This window comes from Rhinatrema bivittatum, chromosome 5 (assembly GCF_901001135.1).
Source record: "Rhinatrema bivittatum chromosome 5, aRhiBiv1.1, whole genome shotgun sequence".
NCBI lineage: Eukaryota > Metazoa > Chordata > Amphibia > Gymnophiona > Rhinatrematidae > Rhinatrema > Rhinatrema bivittatum.
In genome coordinates, this window is record NC_042619.1 from 381,745,590 (window position 1) to 381,769,694 (window position 24,105).

General features: G+C 42.5%; 1 protein-coding gene across 2 annotated transcripts in view; it reads right to left on the bottom strand.

Moving 5' to 3' along the window:
* UXS1 (UDP-glucuronate decarboxylase 1) overlaps positions 1 to 24,105 on the bottom strand; it is a 149,784-nt gene that overhangs the window by 59,543 nt on the left and 66,136 nt on the right. For both annotated transcript variants that reach the window (XM_029604867.1, XM_029604868.1), the window contains exons 9-10: positions 18,409 to 18,530; positions 3,667 to 3,786 (exon numbers count right to left, since the gene is read on the bottom strand). In XM_029604867.1, coding sequence (XP_029460727.1) covers positions 3,667 to 3,786; positions 18,409 to 18,530 — 242 coding nt within the window. The remainder of the gene's footprint in view (positions 1 to 3,666; positions 3,787 to 18,408; positions 18,531 to 24,105) is intronic.

The window sequence follows — 24,105 nt, forward strand, 5'->3', positions numbered from 1 at the left end:
CTCCTCACACCTTGGGTATCTACCATTATGGTGTGTCCTATCAAAACATACATATTACTATGTACGTGTCTCTCCCAGATGTTCTCATGCCCATATAGACTCTCTTACTCTTGTAAGAATCAATTATGTGTTCTTATCAGCAGATTTTGATTTTTGCAAGAGACCTTTCAACTAGCCCTGTTATACTGTGTATGCCTGAATAAATAACCAAGTCTTAAGTCCCTGCTTAAAGAATGTATATTTTAGCATTAGTCACAGATCATTAGACAAGGTGGTTCCATGGCTGAGGAGCAGCACAAATAAACACACCATTTCTCATCTTTGACAGCTTGTCTTCCCTTCACTGAGGAACTGAAAAAAGTGCCTTAAGAAGTATTTCTGGGAATATATCTGCACAAGCACTCCTGCAAATACCTTGGCCTTTGATTCAGATAGTTTTAAATGTAAGAATCAATAGTTTAAACTGGATTTGATAGTTTATTGGCAGCCAGGGTAGGGCCTTCAGTAAGGCATTAACATGCTCCCCATACTTCCTCCCCGTGTCACGGTCCTAGTAGCAATGTTCTGAATCAAGGAAAGTTTTATTTTATTTTTTTTTCATCTTTAAGGGCAATCCACAGTGTGAGCTGTTGCAATAATTTAATTGTGATAGAATTAAAGGCCCTCATCAAAGCATGCAAATTCAACTGCAGGGGTGCATCTGATGAATTGTTCAGCCCATATCAGGCATTACTCCTAGGAGTTTCATCTGGTCAACAAATGGGAACATTATGTCCTATAGCATAACTGAAGTTCATTTGTAACCAATTGATTTAACATTCACTTGTACTCCTGCAAGAAAAGTATTAAGTATAAGAAATGCAATCAGTGATACATGCTACACATTTTAGTGCTCATTCAAAATTCATGTACAAACAAGTATGAGCCATACCATCTGATCTTTCTGCACTAAAGGCAGACTAAACCTGGCTTAAACATCCATGGGTTTCATACAGATTAACTGATGGGGAAATTATCCCGGAGCCATATTCCTGCCCTCTCTCTTCTGGTAAAGAATCTTTTTCCTCCTGAACATAAAGAAAATCTGGATCTAATGTGCATGGAGTATTACAAAGCTTTGTCGTAAAAGATGGGAAAAATGCCAGCATGTTGGTTTATGTATACAATTTATAAGAAGCAAAGATGACTATGCCTGGAATGGTCTATCACCTGTGACAAATAAGGAGGGACAGTAGTTGAACAGGACTAAGGTTAGGTCAGTCATTGGGAGGAAGAGGACGAAGGAGCCGGTGTTGGTTTAAGTATCCAAAGTGGTAGAAAACCAGATAGAAAGACTGAGCCAAGTGGTCTTTATCAGACATCTACTATGCTACTATATAGCTATAACCCTGTTTACTCCAACTAGCCTAAACTTTAAGGTCCAATTTGTGTATGAGCTTTGAATACCGTATTTTTCGCTCCATAAGACTTTTTTTCCCCTCAAAAATGGGGGGAAAATGTCTGTGCGACTTATGGAGCGAATGTAGCATCTCTTCCTCTTGTGTGCTGTCCCCCTCCTCCCAACTCAGCCCAATCAGCAAGGTGGCGCAGGTCAAATGCAAGAAACATTTTATCATAAATCACTATGCCATGAACTAAAAAAGTAAAAGTTTGTGTCATGTGTCCTCTATCCCAGGCAGTATATTACCCTCATGATTTTCTAATATATCTAAACAAATGAGAAGGAAATGGCCTGTACTAACCAAACTTGGATGCCATGTATCGTCTTCTGCCGGCAGAGCTTGAGCTCCCTGCCGGTCTGCTGTTCCCGGGGTGCATCTTACTGCGAAGGACAGCGTGGCGCAGGTCAAAGATCAGCTGTTTGAACTGCGTGGGTTACGGAGGCCCTTCCGGTTCAAACAGCTGATGTTTAACCTGCGCCACGCCGACCTTCGCAGTAAGATGCACCCCGGGAACAGCAGACCGGCAGGGAGCTCAAGCTCTGCCGGCAGAAGACGATACATGGCATCCAAGTTTATGGTTAGTACAGGCCATTTCCTTCTTATTTGTTTAGATATATTAGAAAATCATGAGGGTAATATACTGCCTGTGATAGAGGACACATGACACAAACCTTTACTTTTTTAGTTCATGGTATAGTTCAGTGATTTATGATAAAATGTTTCTTGCATATGAAGCAATGTGGATTTTCAAAACTAGCAGTTTTTGACAGCTGAAATTAATGAAAAGCAAATAGAATTACTGCCTGTGCTGATTAAGTGGCTACCTGTTGAAATATTAGGAGCAAATTGCTCTCCTAATCAATGTAATATAGCCCTGACTATTTATTATTGAACTTTGGAGCAGTCTTGAAAGTTTAAAATAACTGGTGTGAGAGAGCTGCGTGTATGAGGGAGAGAGTCTGAATGTGTGATTGTCTGTGGATATGTAAGGGAGAGCCAATGAGTGTATGTGTGTGTGGGGGGGGGAGGGGAGGAGGGGGGGAGAGTTTGTATGTGCGAGAGCCTGTATGGGAGTGGGGGAGAGAGCTAGTGAGTGTGAAAGAACCTGTATGTGATATGGGGAGGGGAAAGAATCTATGTATGCATGTGAGGGAGAGAAAACCAGTGAGTGTGAGTACCTGTGTGGATGTTCTCTGCCTTAATATAAAACAAAACCGAAAAAATATCCCATGGATGGCCACCAGGAGGGAGCTCACTACAGAGCCTGTCTTAGGGACAGAATTTTGGTTTTCTTTTATTTTCCTCCTCTAAATCCTAGGTGCGAAAAATATGGTAGTTCATTTCACTTATCACATAGCTTTGTACCATTTCCATATTAAATTCCAAATTATTATATGGCAGCTTGCTCAAGGCATCATATTTAATTTAATGTAAAAAAAGATTTATTATTCACATTATCTTTTATTCTTCAGCTTCTTAAAAAAAACCAAAAAACCCAAAACGCAATGCTGCCCCTTCATGCTGAAGCGCTTACCTATTTTAAAACCTATACAAGGATTTTCTGCACCTGTGTTCTTTGAGTATGCTTAATAAAATGGCTCAACTGTATAACCTACTCTCCAAAAACAAAGCGTCAGGTGCTTACGAGCAGCATGGAACCTATACATGCATTCTAAGGAATTCCCAGGGCTGAGGATATGGTGTGTGCCCAAAACCAATTTACAGGAAGGATTTTATACCTATGTATACATACACTAAAATATTAAATAGGTCAGTTAACATCATTCATGCAGTTGGACAGGATGTTATCTATGCCATTTTAAAAATAAATTGCACTCATCTGCTTGTTTTTTTTTAAAGAGTAGAACGTGGCCTGGTTCCTTTCCAAGCCTGTCTCTAATTATTAAAGGCAAAAGGACAACTCTGTTGTATAAAACGTATTCATCTCTTCGATTAGCAGCATGAAAACCTGTGTTTCCGGGTAAATGCAAATGCCGGGTGTCATTTCTCACTGCCAGCATCCAGCATCGCCGCTGGACTTCTCCAGAGTGCCATGGGTCCAGGTCAGCGATTCCATGCTTGGCATTTCTTTTTACATGTTGTAAATTTGCTGTTGTCAGTGGTTTTGGCACGTAGGCGCTCAGACAGCACAGCGAGTATAATCCACCAACAGCGAACAGAGAAAATGGGCAGTTTCAGACTGAGCAGATAGAGAGGTACTTACAGTTAGTGGTTCTCCCTGCAAAGCCTGCAGAATGAAGTTGCTGACAACTCTGCCATCGTTCATATGCATTCGTGGCCCGAACGTATTGAATATTCTAGCAACGCGCACCTCCACTCCCTCCTGTTAACAGTAAAAAAAAAAAAAAAAAAAAGGGGGGGGGGTCAGGGAGGAGAGAAACCAGAAGAAAGCCACATTGATACCTTGTTTACATTTTAATAAGAACAATTAAGCGCTCCTCATGAACTGGAGCTAGTAAAATACAATTTCACCAGGATAACTTTACAGCTGTTAATCATGGGACAAAAGCCTTTGCCAAGCAGACTGCTCAGTTTCTGAAAATTCTGCAATAGGGTTTCCTTTCTCTGAGAAATGAAAGCTTGTGCAACGCTGCATTATGAGGTCAAGAATCAGTGCCAGGTATTTTGTTTTCAAAACTTCAGCTTGGCTGCCTCTTATTTATTTATTTATTTAGGGTTTTTATATACCGACTTTCTTGATATATATATATCAAATCAAGTCGGTTTCCAAATAACACAACTATCGCCGGGGGGCGTTACATTAAACAATAAACATAATATAGAACAGAGTCTTGCCTTTATTGCTCCTCTCTGGTATTTTCCTGGATCTCTTTTTTTGTTTGTTTGTTTTTTTGCCCTATTAGAATTGAGATTCACATGCTTGCTGCAATAGGAGGTGTGCATTTTTTTTTATTTTTTTTTAGCACACTGTGGCCATCCTCCACCCACCTTTCACTCTCCCTTCAGAATACACTTCTCGGTCGTTTGCTATATTAGTGCAGGGCTGCTCAAACTATGGCCCCTAGACTGAATCCAAACCACCCCCCCCCAAAAAAAAAACCACCCCAACCCCCCCCCCCCCACTTTCCTTGTCTGCAGTTGGAATGCCCCGCGGAGCAAAGATTACCTTTTTATTTTTTTGGTCATTTTAGTGGCAGGGAGCAGTGGCACGACGAGGAAGACGGCCTACAAGGTCGTGCAAAGACTGCCAGCAGGGAGACTACCCGTGCAGCAGCGCGGTGAGAGCGACGCGCTGCAGGGTTTCCGGTCCACCAGCGGGAAAGACTACCCCCACTGGGTGAGACAGGGAAAAAGAAGGGGAAAAGAAACAAAAGACTATAGGGGTGCGAGTGGGAGGCAGATGGTAGGATTGCCAATTCCCTACAAATATTACTACTGACACACAAATCTGCCACACCCTCTAGGAACCCCAGCTGAACAGTCCAGATTGACTTCCACATCATTCTGCTCTGAGATGATGTGTTTCCAAATGGTTACTTTAAGCATAACACAACCAATTCCAGTAAATATATTTAGCTGCTACAACACACTGGTTGGAAGAGATTCATAAGAAACTGTTCTTATTTTAATTTCACAAACCCAGTTTAACTCCGTAGCACTTGCTTATTTTTACTGTATTATTACTAACAATATTGATGAAAACATTTGAGAGATGCATCTGAAACAGGTGTGTGTCTAATTCCACTATGAAAGGTATGCAGTAGGCAGCTAAAAAGATAAGGAAAGGAAAAGAAAGGGGAAAAATAAGTACTTTATGGAGAACGAAGAGTCAGGGAGCCATCTCCTTACTTTACAACGCTCATATTTCAGTCTGATGAACAGCTGGAATAGGAATCTGGGGCTGCAGAATTTGGAAAAAAGGCTCACAAGGTTTCCATATTGCAGTCACAGATCAGAACTTATGTAGAAGCTGATAAGGATAGCCCTTAGATTTTGTCAAGTTTTCCCTCTCTTCTTCCCCACTGTGCTGGAAGGGGTGCGGAGAGGTGGAGATGTCCACTAGTGAGGAGGTTCTGGAGAAGGGTTGGGCAGAGGACTGAAGACATTCTGGGCCATCAAATAAAATGTCAGGCCTGTTACTTGTCTCCTTGGGCTCTGGGCCAGTGTCTCTCTCGCAGGGGCACAGCGGACACTTTGCGATCAATTAATCCATGTGGCTAAGGTTCACCAGAGCAACTCATTAGAAGTCGGAACTGCTCATGTCGCGTTGGTAATGACAGGTTTGTGACATAGCGGTGATCGAGAAAATGACTTACTCTCTCCGAAAGAAGTCGTTTTTGTACGACAGAATATGGGCACCCTATAGGAAATGTTCGTTCTAGAACTCGGGCCCTTAGGACTTGGAGCAAATCAGAGCCAAGCAGCCATAGGATGGGGAATATGGCGAGCTGTACTTAGTAATGTTTGTATCACTAGCACAGAAGGGCTGTAGAGATTTGGTCAACGTTATATTGTTCTTGGTTTATGCATATGTCCTCCCTTGGTTCAAAATAAGTGGAAAATGTGTTGCATGCAAAAACAGCAAAAGCTCACCAACAAGGAACATAGTAAACTAAGAATCAAAGCACTATGTAAATATCTGTACCAAGATGATAGAAATTACTTGCCTGTAAATGAGTAATTCATGAGTTTACAATTCTGGGGTGAAGCGATTTGATGGGAGGCTCCCAGAGGCAGCATGCAAAGTTGGATGCTTTAAAGTTTTGAGTCTTGTTTAAAATTTAGAGTTGTGTTTGCTAGGGAGGAATAATAATCACCAAATCAGGATGGGGGGGAGGAAGACCAGGATGGAGGCCCTGGGGTTGGGGTGGAAGATGAACAAAAGATGTAAGAACCAAGAGAAACATGAAGAGGGAAGCAAGAAAGAAGGGATGACCTAGGATCGCATGGGGGGAAAAAGGGGAATTGAGAGGACCAAGCTGAGGGGAGGGAAGTGGGGATCAAGCAGGGTGAAGGGGGTGAGAAAGAGGAGATGAGAGATCGAATGAATGGGAAGACAGTGAGAAATAGAGGGATGAAGAGATGTGGAAATAGGGATTTGGATGTGCACAGGCATAAGAGATGGATAAAACAGGAAGGAGAGATGACAAGAAAGAAGGATAGGGATGGAAGAGAAGAGGTGGGGAAGAGGGAAAGGGGTGTGAGTTAAGGTTGAGCAAGGGAAAAAAAAGCTGAAATATATGTAGATAGGACAGGAGAGGGAAGGAAAAAGCAAGAACAGGAGAGAATAAAAACTTGAAGGATACTAATGAAACAGGAGAGTTAGGGCATCCCAACAGAGAGGTTCCATTAAAAGCAAACATAGTTCATATACCTATATGTAAAAAATCACCACAGCTAATGATTTCTGAATTATCCCAAACAACTGAAAAGCAGGTTGTTAAAACAAGCAAAAACCACACTTTGAAATGTCTGTATGCCAATGCCAGAAGTCTAAGAAGTAAGATGGGAGAGTTAGATTGTATAGCAGCAAATGATGAGTGACATAATTGGCATCACAGAGACTTGGTGGAAGGAGGATAACCAATGGGACAGTGCTATAACAGGGTACAAATTATATAACAATGATAGGGAGGATCAACTTGGTGGGGGTGTGGCACTTTATGTCCGGGAGGGTATAGAGTCCAACAGGATAAAGATCATACAAGAGAGTAAATGCTCAGTAGAATCTATATGGGTAGAAATCCCATGTGTGTTGGGTAAGAGTATAGTGATAGGTGTGGTGTATACTACCGTCCACCTGGACAAAATGCTCAGACAGATGATGAAATGCTAAGAGAAATCAGGGAAGCAAACCAATTTGGCAGTGCAGTAATAATGGGAGATTTCAATTACCAAAATACAAAAAATGTCTCTCTTAATCTAAAGACCCACGATTAACGTAACATAAAAGTGAAAAAACGTGGTTCAATATTTTTTCAAATCTGTAATGCTGTATGTTATGTTCTTATAAATCTAAAGAAATATACAGTTATATGAAATTAGGGATCATACAACCCACTGTGCTTGCAAGTTAAAACCTGTATATTATGCAGTTTGTTGGGTCACTTTTAATCATTGGTCCAAACAAGTCCAATATTCAAATATTCAATTTTTAGCTTTTTAAATTTTTTTTATAAACTTATATATAAAAAGAATGCAGGAGATATAACTTCCCTTCAGTGGCTGTCGGGGTCAGTAGTCCAACGCACCACTGAAGGGAAGTTAGATCTCCTGCATTTTTTTTACATATAAGTTTATAAAAAAAGTTAAAAAGCTAAAAATTGAATATTGGACTTGTTTGGACCAATGATTAAAAGTGACCCAACAAACTGCATAATATACAAGTTTTAACTTGCAAGCACAGTGGGTGGTATGATGGTCCCTAATTTCACATAACTGTATATTTCTTTAAATTTATAAGAACATAACATACAGCATTACAGATTTGAAAAAATATTGAACCACTTTTTTTCACTTTTAGATTTCAATTACCCCAATATTGACTGGGTAAATGTAACATCAGGACTTGCTAGAGACAAAGTTCCTGGATGTAATAAATGATTGTTTCATAGAGCAATTGGTTCAGGAACCAACAAGAGAGGGAGCTATTTTAGATTTAATTCTTAGTGGAACGCAGGATTTGGTGAGAGAATTAACTGTGGTGGGGCCACTTGGCATCAGTGATCATAACATGATCAAATTTAAACTAATAACTGGAAGGGGGACAATAAGTAAATCTGCAGCTCTAACACTAAATTTTAAAAAGGGAAACTGATAAAATGAGGAAAATAGTTAGAAAAAAACTGAAAGGTGCAGCTGCAAAGGTTAAAAGTGTTCAGGCTTGGACATTGTTTAAAAATACAATCCTAGAGGCACAGTCCATATGTATTCCACGCATTAAGAAAGGTGGAAGGAAGGCAAAACGATTACCGTCATGGTTAAAAGGTGAGATGAAAGAGGCTATTTTATCCAAAAAAATCCTTCAAAAATTGGAAGAAGGATCCATCTGAAGAAAATAGGATAAAACATAAGCATTGTCAAGGTAAGTGTAAAATATTGATACAACAGGCGGAGAGAGAATTTGAAATGAAGTTGGCCATAGAAGCAAAAACTCATAATAAAAACATTTTAAAATATATCCAAAGCAAGAAACCTGTGAGGGAGTCTGTTGGACCATTAGATGACAGAGGGGTTAAAGGGGCTCTTAGGGAAAATAAGGCCATTGCAGAAAGACTAAATGAATTCTTTGCCTCCGTGTTTACTAATGAGGATGTTGGGGAGATACCAGTTCCAGAGATGGTTTTCAGGGGTGATGAGTCAGACGAACTGAACGAAATCACCGTGAACCTGGAAGATGTAGCAGGCCAGATTGACAAACTAAAAAGAGTAGCAAATCACCTGGACCGGATGGTATGCATCCTAGGGTTCTGAAGGAACTAAAAAAATGAAATTTCTGATCTATTAGTTAAAATTTGTAACCTATCATTAAAATCATCCATTGTACCTGAAGACTGGAGGGTGGCCAATATAACCCCAATATTTAAAAAAGGCTCCAGGGGCGATCCGGGTAACTATAGACCAGAGACACTGGATCCTAAGCCCATCTGTATGAGCTTCCCACTCCAGGACGGATGCCTCTGTAATTAGGACAATTTGGGTAGGATGACTTCAAAAAGAGATCCCAGTTCCAGATTTGAAAGTACCCACTGCCAGAACAATGAGTCCCAGAGAGATGGGGTGACTCGGATGCAAACCTGAAGGCTCTGAATGACCTGGCGCCATTGGGACCTCAGGGTCCATTGGGCTCTGCGTATGTGTAAACATGCCAAGGGAATGACAAGGATGGTTGTGGGCATGTGGCCCAATAGTCTCAACATGCGCCAGGCTGACACCTGCTGGCCCTGCTGAATTTCTGCCACGATGTTTTATGGTGTTCTTGAAGTTGGGCCACAGTATCCCTCACCCTATCTCCAAAGAGATTCTCCCTAGTACACAGCATGTCAGCAAGTTGTTCCTGAATCTCCGGTCCATGCTATTCTGCGTGCACTGATTTCTGCTAGACTCTCCATGCAGACCCTTTTTCTACTTAATGCAAAGTCTGACAAAAAAAAGATACCGATCATTCACGACCTCCTCTTAGACAACCGCCCTGACTTATTTTGTCTGACTGAATCATGGCTCAAAAACTCAGACGTTGCACTAATCAACCAACTTCCCAAATCAACCTACAACATTTACTCTATACCCAGACCAAAAAGAAAAGGAGGTGGGTCTTTTGTTCATGGCCCTAAAGAAATTTAAATTTAAAATCCACCCCATCAACCTACCATCACCCTTTGAAATAAGTCTTCAAATTAAAAAACACAAATTTTTCTGATCTACTCCTCAGCAGGCCTACTCGAACTCAACCTGTCTCCACTAATAGAAGCCATCACAACCAGCATCAACATGGATATCCCCGCAATTGTCCTGGGTGATTTCAGCCTCCATATTGATAAAATACCTCCCTCATCCACCTGCAAACTTCTAATGGACACCATGACGGCCATCGGATTTAAACAAATAATTAACATCCCCACCCAAAGGTCAGGTCACACACTTGATCTAATATTCAATGGGAAAATCTCTTACAACGTCCCACCCACAGCAACCTCAATTCCCTGGTCAGATCACAAACTTCTACAAACCAAGTTACACCTGGAAATCTCCATCACGGAGACAATCTCAATAAATACACTGAATTTACCAAACCTTGCACCAACGAGGACCTAACTGAAATTCTTCCGTAAACCCTGAAATCCCTAAACAAGAATAATGCAAACTCAGTCGTAAACTCCTGGATCACCATCAACTCGGAAGTAGCAAGAATTAAATGCCCAATTATCAGAAAAGAAAATCAAGCCATCCACCAAATATAAAGCCCCATGGTATACCCCAGAGTTAAAAAATATCAAACGATTACTAAGACAAGTGGAAAAAAAGATGGAGGAGAAACCAAACTCCCTACCTAAAAGACAAGTACAGAACCATTCTATACATTTAGAGATCAGACATCGAGAAAGCCAAATGAGAGTTCTACGCCAAGAAGATTCATAACTATCAATTTAATCCCAGAACCTTATTTGCATATGTAAAGGACCTCACACAACCAAGTCACCCGCAAATGATAATCAAACGAGATCTTGCGAAGAACTAGCCCAATTTTTCAGGGACAAAACAACCTTAATCGCAAAAAACCCTTACGTGAAGAACAAGGACACGACAACATCATCAACCAGACCTAAAGCCACATGGACACAATTTGAGACCGTTGCATCATCTGAAGTTGAAGCAATCACCTAAAAAACAAACCCTGCTGCACATCTCCTCGACCCCATCCCAATAAAAATCCTGAAACAAATCTCCAACATTATCGCCAGACCCATAGCTGACAGTCAACCTATCACTCGAACAGGGTACCTTCCCGGACAACCTTAAATGTGCCATCATCAAGCCTATTCTCAAAAAAACCTCAACTCGACAAATCCGACCTAACAAATTTCAGGCCCATCTTCAATCTTCCCTTCCTAGCCAAGATCCTAGAAAAAATTGTCAATCACCAACTGAGCATTTGGAAAACCAGAACATTTTATTTCCAGCCCAACACGGCTTCAGAAAGTTCTTTAGCACTGAAACGCTACTACTCAGCCTTGCTGACAGTCCTCAGAGGACTTGAGGGCGGCTGCTCCTACCTATTAATCTTACTTGACATCTCCGCCGCATTTGACACCATTAACCATGAAATACTATTAAATAGATTAAGAGAAATTGGCCTATGTAACTCCACAAATAGTTCAACTCCCATCTATCAGGCAGATCCTACAAAGTAAGACTAAACTCAGAATCCAAACAAATACCCCTTCCACACGGCATCCCGCAAATATCTTCCTTATCATCTACCTTCTTTAACATTTACATGCTGCCCCTCTATAAATTTCTATCCGGATTAGGCCTATCCTTCGTCTATGCGGAAGATGTCCAAATTCTGCTCCCCCTTAGAGTTCCTCGAGAACACCCTAAAACTCTGGGAGACTTATTTATCTGAAATCACACAGCTTCTCTCACAAATGTCTCACACTCAGCCATAGTAAAACTGAAATCCTCATATAACAAACAAAACCACCACAGCTCTTTCCCACGATTGCACAGCCTCTCATATGAATAATCAAATAGTCTCCATAGTAAAGGACCTAGGTGTCATCATAGATAGTGAACTAAGCTTTAAAAAACACATTAACTGTGATAAAAGATGGATACTTCAAACTCCAAGTCCTAAAAAACTCAAACCACTCCTTTACATCGAAGACTTTCGAACTGTTCTGTAGGCACTACTATTTTCAAAATTACTGCAATACGCTTCTCCTGGGCCTCCCAGCTGCTACCCTCAGCTCATTGCAGCTATTACAGAATGCAGCAGCAAGATCGCTCACCAACAGTAAAAGATTGGATCACATCACACCAATCCTCAAACACCTTCACTGGCTACCCATCCCATTCAGAATACAATACAAAGCCCTTACCCTTATTCACAAAACACTCAACAATGACAAGATTGACTGGCAAAATGCATCCTTACACTATCACATCCCCCAGAGGAGTCTCTGCTCCACTAGCACTGGGCTACTTCCAATTCCCCCACCGAAAGTGGCGCACCTGAAAACGGTAAGAAAGCCAAAGGCCCAGCTCTTTGGAACAACCTACTTGTACAGCTAAGAACAGAACCGATGTAACAAACTAAAAAAAAAACCTGACGACATGGCTCTTCCAAAAAGCCTTCTCATCAGCCTCCTAAGGCCACCCTCCTACCAACACTATAAAAAAGTAGCTGCCCACCCAAAGATTACTCTAAGATATTACATAGATACTCACTGATAATGTAACAGGATGCTACTACGGGTATTATTTCAATTATAATGTATGTTAAGTTACACTAAGAAAGAACATGAAGATTAGGTCCTCCCTAGCACCTTTGATCCTCGTTGCCTATGTTCATAGCAGCAAACAATGTTAATGATTCATTAATCCAGTTAATATTGATGCTAAGTTACACTATATGAAAGTTCCTGAAGACTAGGTCCCCCCCTAGCACCTTTGTTTCTTGTTGATTATGTTCTCAGTAGCAAACAATGTTAACGTTTCATTAAGCCAGTTAATGTAGATGCGGTTATACTGTAAGATATGAGAGATGTCCTCTTAATTCCAGTTTCACTGTAAACCAATGTGATATGTCAGATCGAATTTCAGTATATAAAAATAAAATAAATGTTCTCTTGAAAATATAGGTCGCTTGGACCTAGCGTTTGCCTCACTCTAGGCCCTTATACACCTGCGACATGAGGGTATCCTGCTGCTGTTGAGGTACCTGCTCGGCCACCTCCTGCACATGCTTCCAGATGTCTTGCGAGTACTGGCTCACATACAGCTGATAGGCGCAATAAGCATGGTGCCTTGAAACACCTTCCTCCCAAGAGTATCCATTGCTCTGTGGTCCTTCCCTGGGGGCACCAAGGAATAAATGAGAACGCTTGGCCCTTGAGAGCAGATTTGTCTACCATAGATGCTTATCAAATCCGGAAGCCTTCTGGACGAGGTAGGTCCCATCTGCCTTCTTATTAATGGGAGTCACTATGAGGGGGGTGTTCCCATAACCTCAGCACAAGCTCCTTAATGATCTCGTGCACCGGGACCTCCACAATCTCGCAGGTGCATTTTGTGCCTGGCATCCTACTCTGTTAACTGAAACGGAGTGACTTCTGCCATCACTCACAAACCCTGCAAAGGTCAAGTCCTCAGACAGATTTCCTTCGCTCCTCTGGAGGAGAAAGGAGACCCTTAGAGCCCTTTGAGGATGATTTCAAAGAACCATCCCCCCAGGAGTGGTCCTCATTCTCACTGTACGTTACAGGGGATGGTGCCCAAAGTGCTTGGTCTTCGTCCAGATGTGCAGGCACCAGTAAAACTGGAAAGGGAGCTGCAAGCCTCAGCATTTCTGCCAGCCCAGGTGGAACTTCCTCCTCAGCAAAACCAGCAACAACCACTTTAATGGTAGGGGGCTGTGCCCTGCAGGGCACCAAAGCTGTCCTGGGAACAGACACCAGCTGGATCGATAACACACCAATGAGTAGATGTGAATTGGTTATTTACTCTTGTAGATGTGAATTGGTTATTTACTCTTTCGGATAATAGAAAGACTAGGGGGCACTCCATGAAGTTAGCATGGGGCATATTTAAAACTAATCGGAGAAAGTTCTTTTTTACTCAACGCACAATTAAACTCTGGAATTTGTTGCCAGAGAATGTGGTTGGTGCAGTTAGTATAGCTGTGTTTAAAAAAGGATTGGATAAGTTCTTGGAGGAGAAGTCCATTACCTGCTATTAAGTTCACTTAGAGAATAGCCACTGCCATTAGCAATGGTTACATGGAATAGACTTAGTTTTTGGGTACTTGCCAGGTTCTTATGGCCTGGATTGGCCACTGTTGGAAACAGGATGCTGGGCTTGATGGACCCTTGGTCTGATCCGGTATGGCATGTCCTTATGAGTATGTTGAGCTTCTCCAGCAGCAGTAAGAGGCTGGGCAATGCTGGATCCGGTGCCATCAGTGCCACAGGACCGAAGCCCTGCAGCACCCAATCCACTGTCAGCTGACTTGGCACTCCAGCTCCTCCTCAAACGTTGCTGATTCCAATACTGGGAGGAAGGACAGGTGGCCAGATCTTCCTTGGACCCATGAGGTAGATTGTGACTGGCATCAGAACCAATGGAGACCGTCATGGACCCCCTGTACTGATGGAGGACAGGCACTCCTTGCCACAGGGTCACTTTTTTTGGGGGGGGGGCGGGGGGGGGAGGGGCATCGCAGCTTGAGCCGGTGCATCGCAGCTTCAACCGGTGCATCCCCGTGACCGGTACCTGTGCACTGACGAGACCAGTGCCAATGCTTCTTTGGCTTTCCTCGATGCTTGGCCTGGTCATTCCCTGGTGCTGAAGCCAATGATGTGGAACCCAATGTCCTCTGCCTGGAGGTCAATGGTTGTTGGTCTTCGGTGCCCCTACCTGCTGATGTCAATGGCACACTGTCCCAGGTTCATCAATGCCAATAGCTTGAACTTTTTCGATCCAAATAGCTGTTCTATCTTGTCGAGTCGAAGCCAATGTCCCTTCAGGATCATTTGGGTGCATAAAGGAAACCCTGGACGTCATATGATGCCTAGTTGAAAGTTATAATTAGTATGATGAGTTAAATGACTTGTAATTAAATGTAAAGTTGTCTGTTTTAAGTTTCTCTTTTAGAAGGCGAGTTAGGAGTTTACAGGCATAGGAAAACAAAAAAGATTTTAGATTGGTAAAAGGAAGTAGTTCTTATCACAGGGGACAGTGCCTCCTAGGGGTGGACCAACAGAGAAAGGAAAGTAGCTTTATGACTGTTTTTTTCTGAATTAAGGTATATCAGTAGTTTGACTTTTAAGGAACCTGTAATGTTATGTTTTAATTTTCATTTTAATCATTATATTAACTGTTATATATTAGATTTCTTTCCAGGGTACCAAAGCACAAAGCGCATCTGTCTCTGTTCTATGGGAGATGAAGAATGCAGTTTATTCCAGTTTGATTCCTTTTTCATTTTTAATAGATCTATTCTATTTTTAATCCTGAGTTTTTGTTTTCTTTTGTGGATCGATCCAATTCTTTTATATTTTAAAATACGTTTTTCTTTTTGAGCTCAAAAGTTTGTCATGTTGTCTGTTCTATGTTACATGTGTACAAGGAGGAATGAATGAATGCATGCATTATGTAGTCAGTTCTGTGACATATATGTTTTAATGTAAAGTCTGAGTATTTATGTTTGTGGTCTGGACCATTGCATGATGTTTTGAAATAATGTGGGGATTATTTGGCAAATTAAATATAGGGAGTACGTGACATAAAAGTATTTTCTTACTACTTAATCGGATTTGTTGCACTTTTATTTAGGTTTGACTTCATACACATGCATCTAATCTAAGGAGCTAAGAGATTTTGCCTTGACATCATTACTGAATCCTACTAAAAGAACTATATACGCACTGAATGCAGAAATTATTCTTGGTCACAGACGTTCTTACCTATTATATGGACTGCAAGGCTTACAATTTATACCTGCTTTTTGTTTTTTTCTATGTTTTGTGGGAATGACTTTATGCAGAATTTAGGTTCTTTCATTTTCTGTCAGCACTTAGGTTTTCAAGTTAATGATAGCATCTGAAGTGATGCTGTTTTTATTAGTTTGTATGTTCCAAGTTAAGTAGTATGTTCCAGTCTTAGACTTTATAATACTTATATGCTGAATCAGCTAAATGCATATGTACTAGGTTTTTTTTTATCTTTATCTATGGAAGCTGCTTTGATCACATAGAGGGTGCTGTGTCTCAGTGTGATTTTAATATGATAATTTAGGGTTCAAGAGGGAGATGCAAGGTATTACAGATAGAGGGCAGTTATATTGTATCTCCCAGAACACTTGTCTTGGAATTTCTTATAAACAGCTGAATAAATTATATTTTAAAATCTTTTTCTGAATCGAAGTGTTCTGATTTGCCCTGTCCCTGTGTACACAAAATTATGTACAGCCTCCAACCACAGGACATATATCTTATGAGGACCAGTGATGGACATGGCCCTCGGGCACTGGGGGCATTGCCTAAAACCAGACGTGGCCATGTCGGGACGAAACAATAAGGGCCACAAAACAGAAATCGATGGCAGCAGGCGTCGTTGGCCAGCAGGCACAGAAGCACAGCTGCTACTGGGGAATCGACCACATAAGGAAACTTACCAGAATCGCAGAAAACCCTGACTAGGAACACTACTGGGAGGTACACAGAGAGGGAGAAGCGACAGAACGAGAAAAAACCTGTGAAAAATGCAAGGAAAAGGAAAGTTTTCTATATGGCCAAAAAACAGCCAAAAGTGAGCTCACTCACACCACACGACTTACAGCTCCACGGAGAGAGACCCTGCGTGGACGCGTGGTATAGGCACACTCAGCGTGCCTAGTGAAAGTTCTAGAAACTTTGATATTAGTTTTCCCCAACATCGGGGCTCCATCTGATGTCACCCATGTGTGAAAAACTACCATCCTGCTTGTCCTCAGAGAAAGCTGTAACATGGTTATTAGTTTCTTATTTGCTCTTTTCTGAGACAGAGAATAGGCTACTCTTAAGGCCACAGTCCTAGCATGGTATTTTTCTTATTGAACCTTTTATTTAATCTTGGGGACCCTCCTTAGTTGTGATATTAGTGTTTGGCTTAGCAAATCCACATTGATTTTAGTCAGTTCTTTTTTTTTCCTAGATATTTTGCTCTCGCTTTTTTCACTGATACATTTCCCTATTCTGTATAACTGAAAATATACCAAGGTTAAAAAAAAGCAAAACAAAAAAACACAAACCCTTCCACTATCAACTGACAAGATTACTAGAATAAAAAAAAAGATAGAGTATAGATTTAAAATATAAGCTTGCAGGTTCTAGTATCACTGTAGGTTCAATTTATTACCCCATTGAGATCCAATAAATTGTATATATTCCTGTTTTGTTTCTACATGGTCAGCTTTTGCTCAGAGAAGATCAATACAATCATTGATTCAGTCACGGATAAATCTGGTCCAATTCATGAATCCATTAGAAGAAATTCTAGGATTTGTTAAAGATATGGAATTGAGGCTGGTTTGATGTGGGAAATAGATTTCCAAGAACAAAATCATTCCTCTCTGCACGATTCATCCTAGAATTCATCACAGATCGATTTTTAGAGGCCAACACAGATATTCTCTTGGTTCTGAGGGCGTACTGAGAGCAGAAGCTGCCTGGGCTGGTGACTGAACGGGATTTGAAGTATTGCTTTACTGGGGAATTTTTGTGAAAAAGAGAGACTATGGGGCACACTTGTTATTCCTGGGTGGGGGAGAGGAGGGTGGGCTTGCCTTTAAAATAAAAAAAAGGCTAGCTTATTCCTGTGTCTTTTGCCTTAAAAGAAAGGGTACTTTACCTTGAGAAGGTGTAAGATAACACCTATTCACTTCAATATCACAGTTAACTAAAGTATTATCAGAAAGGCAGAAAAGCTGAGGGGGTCATTTTGAGAAACTAACTGCAGTGTAAACTATCAAAGACGTTTAACAGAAGGATAACTAGCAAGGCAGAAGATCAGATTCCCTCCATCATCTCTGACAGCTAAGGAGTGGAGAGAATCCCAAGTGAGCTGGACTGGTCTAGCAGGTGAAAAAGAATTTGTGTTTGGCGTATTATAAACAAACTGATAACTGGTACAAAGTGTAGGGTACCTGGCTGATTTACATGTAAAGAAAAGTTCTGTAAATGGTAGTTTATATTCCATTGCTAATGTTGATATTTAAGTTTGATTTATTATCACAGCTGTTGTATAAGATTGTGCATTTATGATTTAGAATCTTTGTACTATATGTACATAAATTATAAACTTAAAAAAAAAACAGTTCTCTTAATTCTTTGATTCTATGTGTGTGCAACTTAAAACCATATTTTAAGTCATTTCTGCTGCTTTGGAAAGTGGAGCATGCTTCTTAATGGGTTTTGGAGCAAAGTGGAACGGTGTAGCTTACATGAGAAGACAATTTTCTTTAAAAATATTCGAGACAAAACATGCTTTGAGATTTTATCATAAAACAAAAACTGAGTATCTATCTATATCTATATTTATTTTATAATATCTGAATCTAGACCAATACAAAATTAGAAATTTCTTCTTTTAAGACTGTTACCAAACTCCTCCCCTCTATCACCTAACAAAAAGATTTCCTAAAGTCATTCTAGCTCATTTTGGTTTGCCTTACTTTGATATTGCTGCTAGCAAGCAGAGATTTCTGACCTTGCCAGCAACCTACCTGTTTCATGTAAGCATAGCACATGGTTTCTGCAACTCTCTTCCCTTCATCATAGCAGGCTCTGGGCCCAATGGGGTTCACATGACCCCAGTAGTCTTCATTTTGAGGGTGGACTTCAGGATCTGCAGAAACAAATCAAAAGCAGGAATTCCTTAATTCATTTTCAGGATTGTGAAGCACAACATCTTAAAAACAAAAACAAAAACAAAAAAAAACACACACAACAAGAAAAGTTACCATTAAAAATAAAAATGGTGTCTTAAAATTAATAGTAAAATGCAGAGTGAATGTGTATGTCAGATGTATTAGTAAAGCTGTTGATCTTATGCTGCCTTTTACATTGATCCATGCTTTAAGGTATTTTAAAATATAATGCAAAATGGTGAATTCTCAAATTTGATGAATCCTTAATTATAAAACTCGAGGCCATAAAAATCAGTACCATAAAGCTGGAAGCCCTACACAACACACCAAAGTATGAGAACACGCCTTCAATGACAAGGTGCTTCTTCCTGCTCTTGCGAGTTTCTAGTTCTTTTCTGCTGTCCCTTCCATCATATAAATTAACTTGCTCCCTTTCCCACCACCGGGTAAGAGTTGGAGTGCTCATTCCCCCTCCACTGATGCTGCTCCATGTGTTCACTTGAAGAGTCTGTGCTTATTACTGTCACCCAATTCCCCCCTCAATCTCGTCTTTCTGCCAATGACTAAGCACATCACCTTCACGGGCTGCCTGACCAAATAAGAAGCAAGCGGATTACTGCTCTTGAAGTATCACCACATGTCATTTAAATTAGAGTTTAGGCAGGATTAAAAATAGTACTTCCATTACAGGATTCTACTAAGGCAGCTTAAAAATCTCATTAAAATTGTCTGACTTCAATCTTACAGGAAAAAAAAATAAATCTGTCAAAGCTTGCGATGAGCATTTCAAGTGAAGAAGAAGAGATAAACGTTGCTGCATGAAGTCAACAGCTGTACATCCCTGAGGAAGGGGCAGGCCTCTCCAATAGAATTTGAGGGATTCTCACAGCCCAGATCACCCCCCCCCCCCAATACACGTTAGGTGGTGACCCAGAAAGATGTGATCTCACCTCCTGCTTCCCAGGTCAGTTTAGAAGTGGCAGTCTTTAAGGAGGAACAGAACACAGCCACATCTCCTGGGTGCCCGGTGCCAAGGACACACAATCCCTAACGCATCCTTTTTTTAGCCAGGCACATCTCATCACCATATTGCATCGGGCGTCCAGGAGACGTGGCTGTGCGCATGTTAAAAAAACCCCAAAATGGGTGCCCAGTTTGGATGCATGTTTTTGTGCGCGGCTTACTGCGTCGGCCCCACGGAGCAATGCTGAGGGTTAGCCCTGAAAGGGACTTTTCTCTAACTTAAAGTCAGTAAGGGTTTTAGTGTTATCCAGGCACGCTGCATGGGGTGGGAAATAATTGTTTTTTTCCCCTGGTAACAAACTAACAAACCAGACATGAATTACAGCAGCAAATGTAATATCAGTAATACAGAGGGAAGAGTTCCTTGAATGGTCCTTATAGCCTGAAAAATGTCAAAACACTGCACCACGTAGCTCAAAAACTATAACTTTTAATAGAGTCCGGTATAGAAATGTTCAAAACTCTGTTGCTCCCAGTGTTTCTAGAATGGGTTGGACAACAGTTTGCATTAATGTTGCTGCACAGATGCAAGACAGAGGCTCACCATCTCCTAAATCTGTTCTGTTCCTCCTCAAAGACTGCCACTTCTAAACCAACCTGGGAAGCAGGAGATGAGATCACATCTTCCTGGGTCACCACCCAAGATGTATACAGGAAAATTGGTTCTTACCTGCTAATTTTCGTTCCTGTAATACCACAGATCGGTCCAGATCAGTGGGTTATGCACTCCCACCAGCAGATGGAGTCAGAGAACAAAACTTTGAGGCACTTCTGCTTAACTGAGAGTGCCACCTGCAGGACCTCAGTATTGACCTGTACCCAAGCTAAGATACTTTAAAGACCCCTTCACACAGACATAGGGATCTAAAGGTGGGATACCTTGAACTATAAACCGTATTCGTCAAGAACCAAACAAATCTCGTAACTGCCCACTAAAGAGAAAAATTATTTATTAAACAGAAAAGTTCTGTACTAAGCAGCAAAACTTGTCAGGAAATCAGTCTTTCCGCATCAAACGGGAGGGCCTCTGGACTGATCAGTGATATTACAGGATTGAAAATTAGCAGGCAAGAACCAATTTTCCTTTCCTGAACATACCCAGATCAGTGGGATGTACCTAAGCATCCCTAAACACCTGTGCACAGGACATGCTCCCCGAAGGACTGCTCATCCTGTGCCCTGATATCCAGACGAAAATGTCTGGTAAAAGTAGGAACTGAGGACCACTCTGCTGCCCTACAAATCTCCTGTGGCAACAGAAGTTGACACTCAGCCCAGGAAGCAGCCTGTACCCTAGTGGTTGCAACTGCAAACCGACAGGAATTTGTCATCCCTTACAAATGTAAGCCGAACAAATGGCCTCCATAAGCCAACGAGATATGATAGCTTTAGAGGCTTTGCCCCCTTTCTTCAGTCCACTGAAGAGGACAAACAGATGATCTTAGCAATGAAAAGCATTAGTAACCTCCAAATACCGAAGTAGCGCCCGCCGCACATCCAGAAGATGTAATTCTCTATCCTGAGGAGAATCTTTAGACCACTCTAGAAACCCCAGATCTACCATCTGATTAACATGAAAGGTAGACACCACCTTAGGAACAAAGGAAGGCACTGTTCTCAATGAGATTCCATTCCTGGAAATCCACAAAAACGGATCCCTACATGAGATAGCCTGAAGTTCTGAAATCCTTTGAGCTGAACAAATAGCTACTAAAAAGACCGTTTTCTAAGTCAAATCCTTCAGGGTAGCCCTTCCCAAGGGTTGAAAGGGGGCTCTGCAAAGGACACAAAGTATTAGGTTGAGACTCCAATCTGGTCAGATCTTCTGCACCAGAGGATGTAACAGCTTAACCCCTTTGAGGAACCTTACCACATCTGGGTGAAAGAGTCCTACTCTGAAAACTGCCTCTAAGTGCACCCAAAGCAGCCACCTGCACATGAAGCAAGTTGTAAGCCAAACCTTTGGACAACCTCTGCTGCAGGAAATCCAGCACGTGACACCTCCACCAGAGGATCTAGACGACGCTGAAGACACCAAACTTCAAACAAGTTTCCAGACCCCAATATACAGAGGTCGCTGGTCTTCTGGATTGAAAAACAGTGGAGAAGACCTGTTCGGAGTAACCCATCAATTGAAGTCTCCGCCTCTCGAAAGCCAAGCCACGAGACACAAGTGATTCTCTCGATCCGAAAATATGGGACCCTGACGCAACAGGTCTGGACGATGAGTCAGACTGACAAGACCGCCCACCGCAAGTCGACCCAGATTTGTGAACCATGGTCTCCGCGACCACTCCAGTACCACTAACCACGGTCCTGGGATGTGATTCTATGCACCAGAGGACACAACCTATGAGGGGCCAAGGAGGAAAGATGAACAGAAGAATTGCTGGTCAAGGGCACAGCAGAGCATTGAGGCCCACTGAACAGAGTTCCTTTTGGCGATTGAAGAACCTCTCCGTCTTGGAGTTGAGCCACGTCACCATAAGATCCAATTGAAGAGTGCCCCACCTCGCACAGATGTGGTTCCATGCCTCAGTGAACAACTCCCACTTCCCAGGATCCAATTGCTGCCTGCTGAGAAGTCCGTCTACATGTTGTCTACTCTGCTACTCTGTTACATGTTGTCTACATGTCTACTCTGCTACATGTTGTCTACTCTGCTACTCTGTTGTCTAGCTCCAGCTAGACCTTTGAGATGACACTCCACCCAGGCAGATAATCTCCAGGCTACCAACACCACTGCATGACTCTTCGTATTGTCCTGCCGAATGATGTATGCCACAACCGTCACGTCGTCAGAGTACACTCGAACCACGCAACCCTGGACCAGGGGTAGAAAACTCTCCAGAGTTCGACGGACCACCCTAGTCTCAAGGTGACTGATGGACCAGAACTTATCCTCTGGTTACCACAGGCCTTGTGCCGACTGGCCCAAGCACACTGCTCCCCAACAGGAGAGGCTTGTGTCCGTGGAGGCCACCACCCAGACTGGAGGCTCCAGATCCATCCCCTTCTCTAAACTGGGACAAGACAGCCACCACGAGAGGTTGGACCTGGACTCCTGAAGCAGAGGCAAGGGAAGATGAAACTCCTCTGAGCAGGGACTCCACGGACAACAGCATGCATTTCAATGGTCTCATGTGCGCAAACGCCCATGGGATCAAGTCCAACATGGATGCCATGGACCCCAGGACACACACTTTGGGCGCCTCCAGACGAAGACGACGCTTGACCTGAGACTGCAACTTTGACACCCGATCTGCTGCCAGGAAAACCCTGCCTCACTGAGTGTCGAAGTGGGCTGCTAAGTAAACCAGCAATTGAGCCTGTTCCAACTGACTCTTCTGCACGTTGACAACCCAACCGAGAGACTGTAAGGTAGACATCACTCTTCGGATGGACTTCTCGCATTCCTCTCTAGACGTCGCTCAAACCAAACGTCTAGATACTTGTGGACCAAAATTCCGTCCCAGCCAAGAGCCGCAGCCACCACTACCATCACCTTGGTGAATGTGCGGGGCACCGTCGCCAAGCCGAACAGGAGGGATCTGAACTGAAAATGTTGACTCACTTTGAAGTGAAGAAACTTGATGTAACCACAGCAGCCTATGAGCCGCTGAGGAGACCATGTAGTGAGCTGATGTATGCACCAAATCATACAAAGCATCTGCCATGTAGGCTATGCCTACCTCCAGACGCATGGCCTGCAATGAGCAGCCGTCCACCGTGGACATCGGTGTCAGGTCCTTCTGAACCCAACAGACAGACCCCCTTGTATTAAACTGGCACAGCCAGCTGCCCGAAGACTCAACGCTGAGACCTCAAACATCCATTTGAGTTGCTTACGATCCTGGACATCCTTCAGGGCCGCTGCCCCAGCCACCGGGATTGTCTTCTTGGTTACTGCCGAGACAGCCACATCCACCTTCAGAATCCTCAGCAATTCCAGGGAGTCCTCCATTAAAGGGTAAGGCTTGGCCATCACTCTCCCCCACCTTCAGGCCGGCATCTGGGGTCCCACTCCTGGTTCACCAGCTTTTGGATCTTCTTGGCAATGGAGAAATGCTAGAGGGCCCCCTCAGCCCATCCAGGACTGGGTTAACACCCTCATTATCCGACTCTTCCTGAGTGAACTACACTCCTAATTCCTCCAGCACCTGCAGGATGAGAGGGCGCAGTTCATCCTTTTTAAAGACACTACCCAAGGATCGTCTCCCTCTAGGACCGCGAACTCATCAGGATCAGGATCATCTTTTGCCCTGTCTGCATTAGGGGTCAGCCCCTGCATCGAGGGGGTCCAATTGGGACTGATCCAAGTCCTCACTGTCTCTGGAACCAGCCTCTGCAGCTACACGGCGCAAACCCAGGCATTGAAGAATACTGCCAGACCCCCTGAGAAGCCGCAGGGGCCCGTGGGCAATCCCCTGCCCGCCTTCTTTCTCCACTTCTCCCCCATCCAGGTAGGGCTTATAGAGAAGGAGAATAAAATTTGGGTAAAAATCCCCCGATCACGGGGAACTGTCAGTC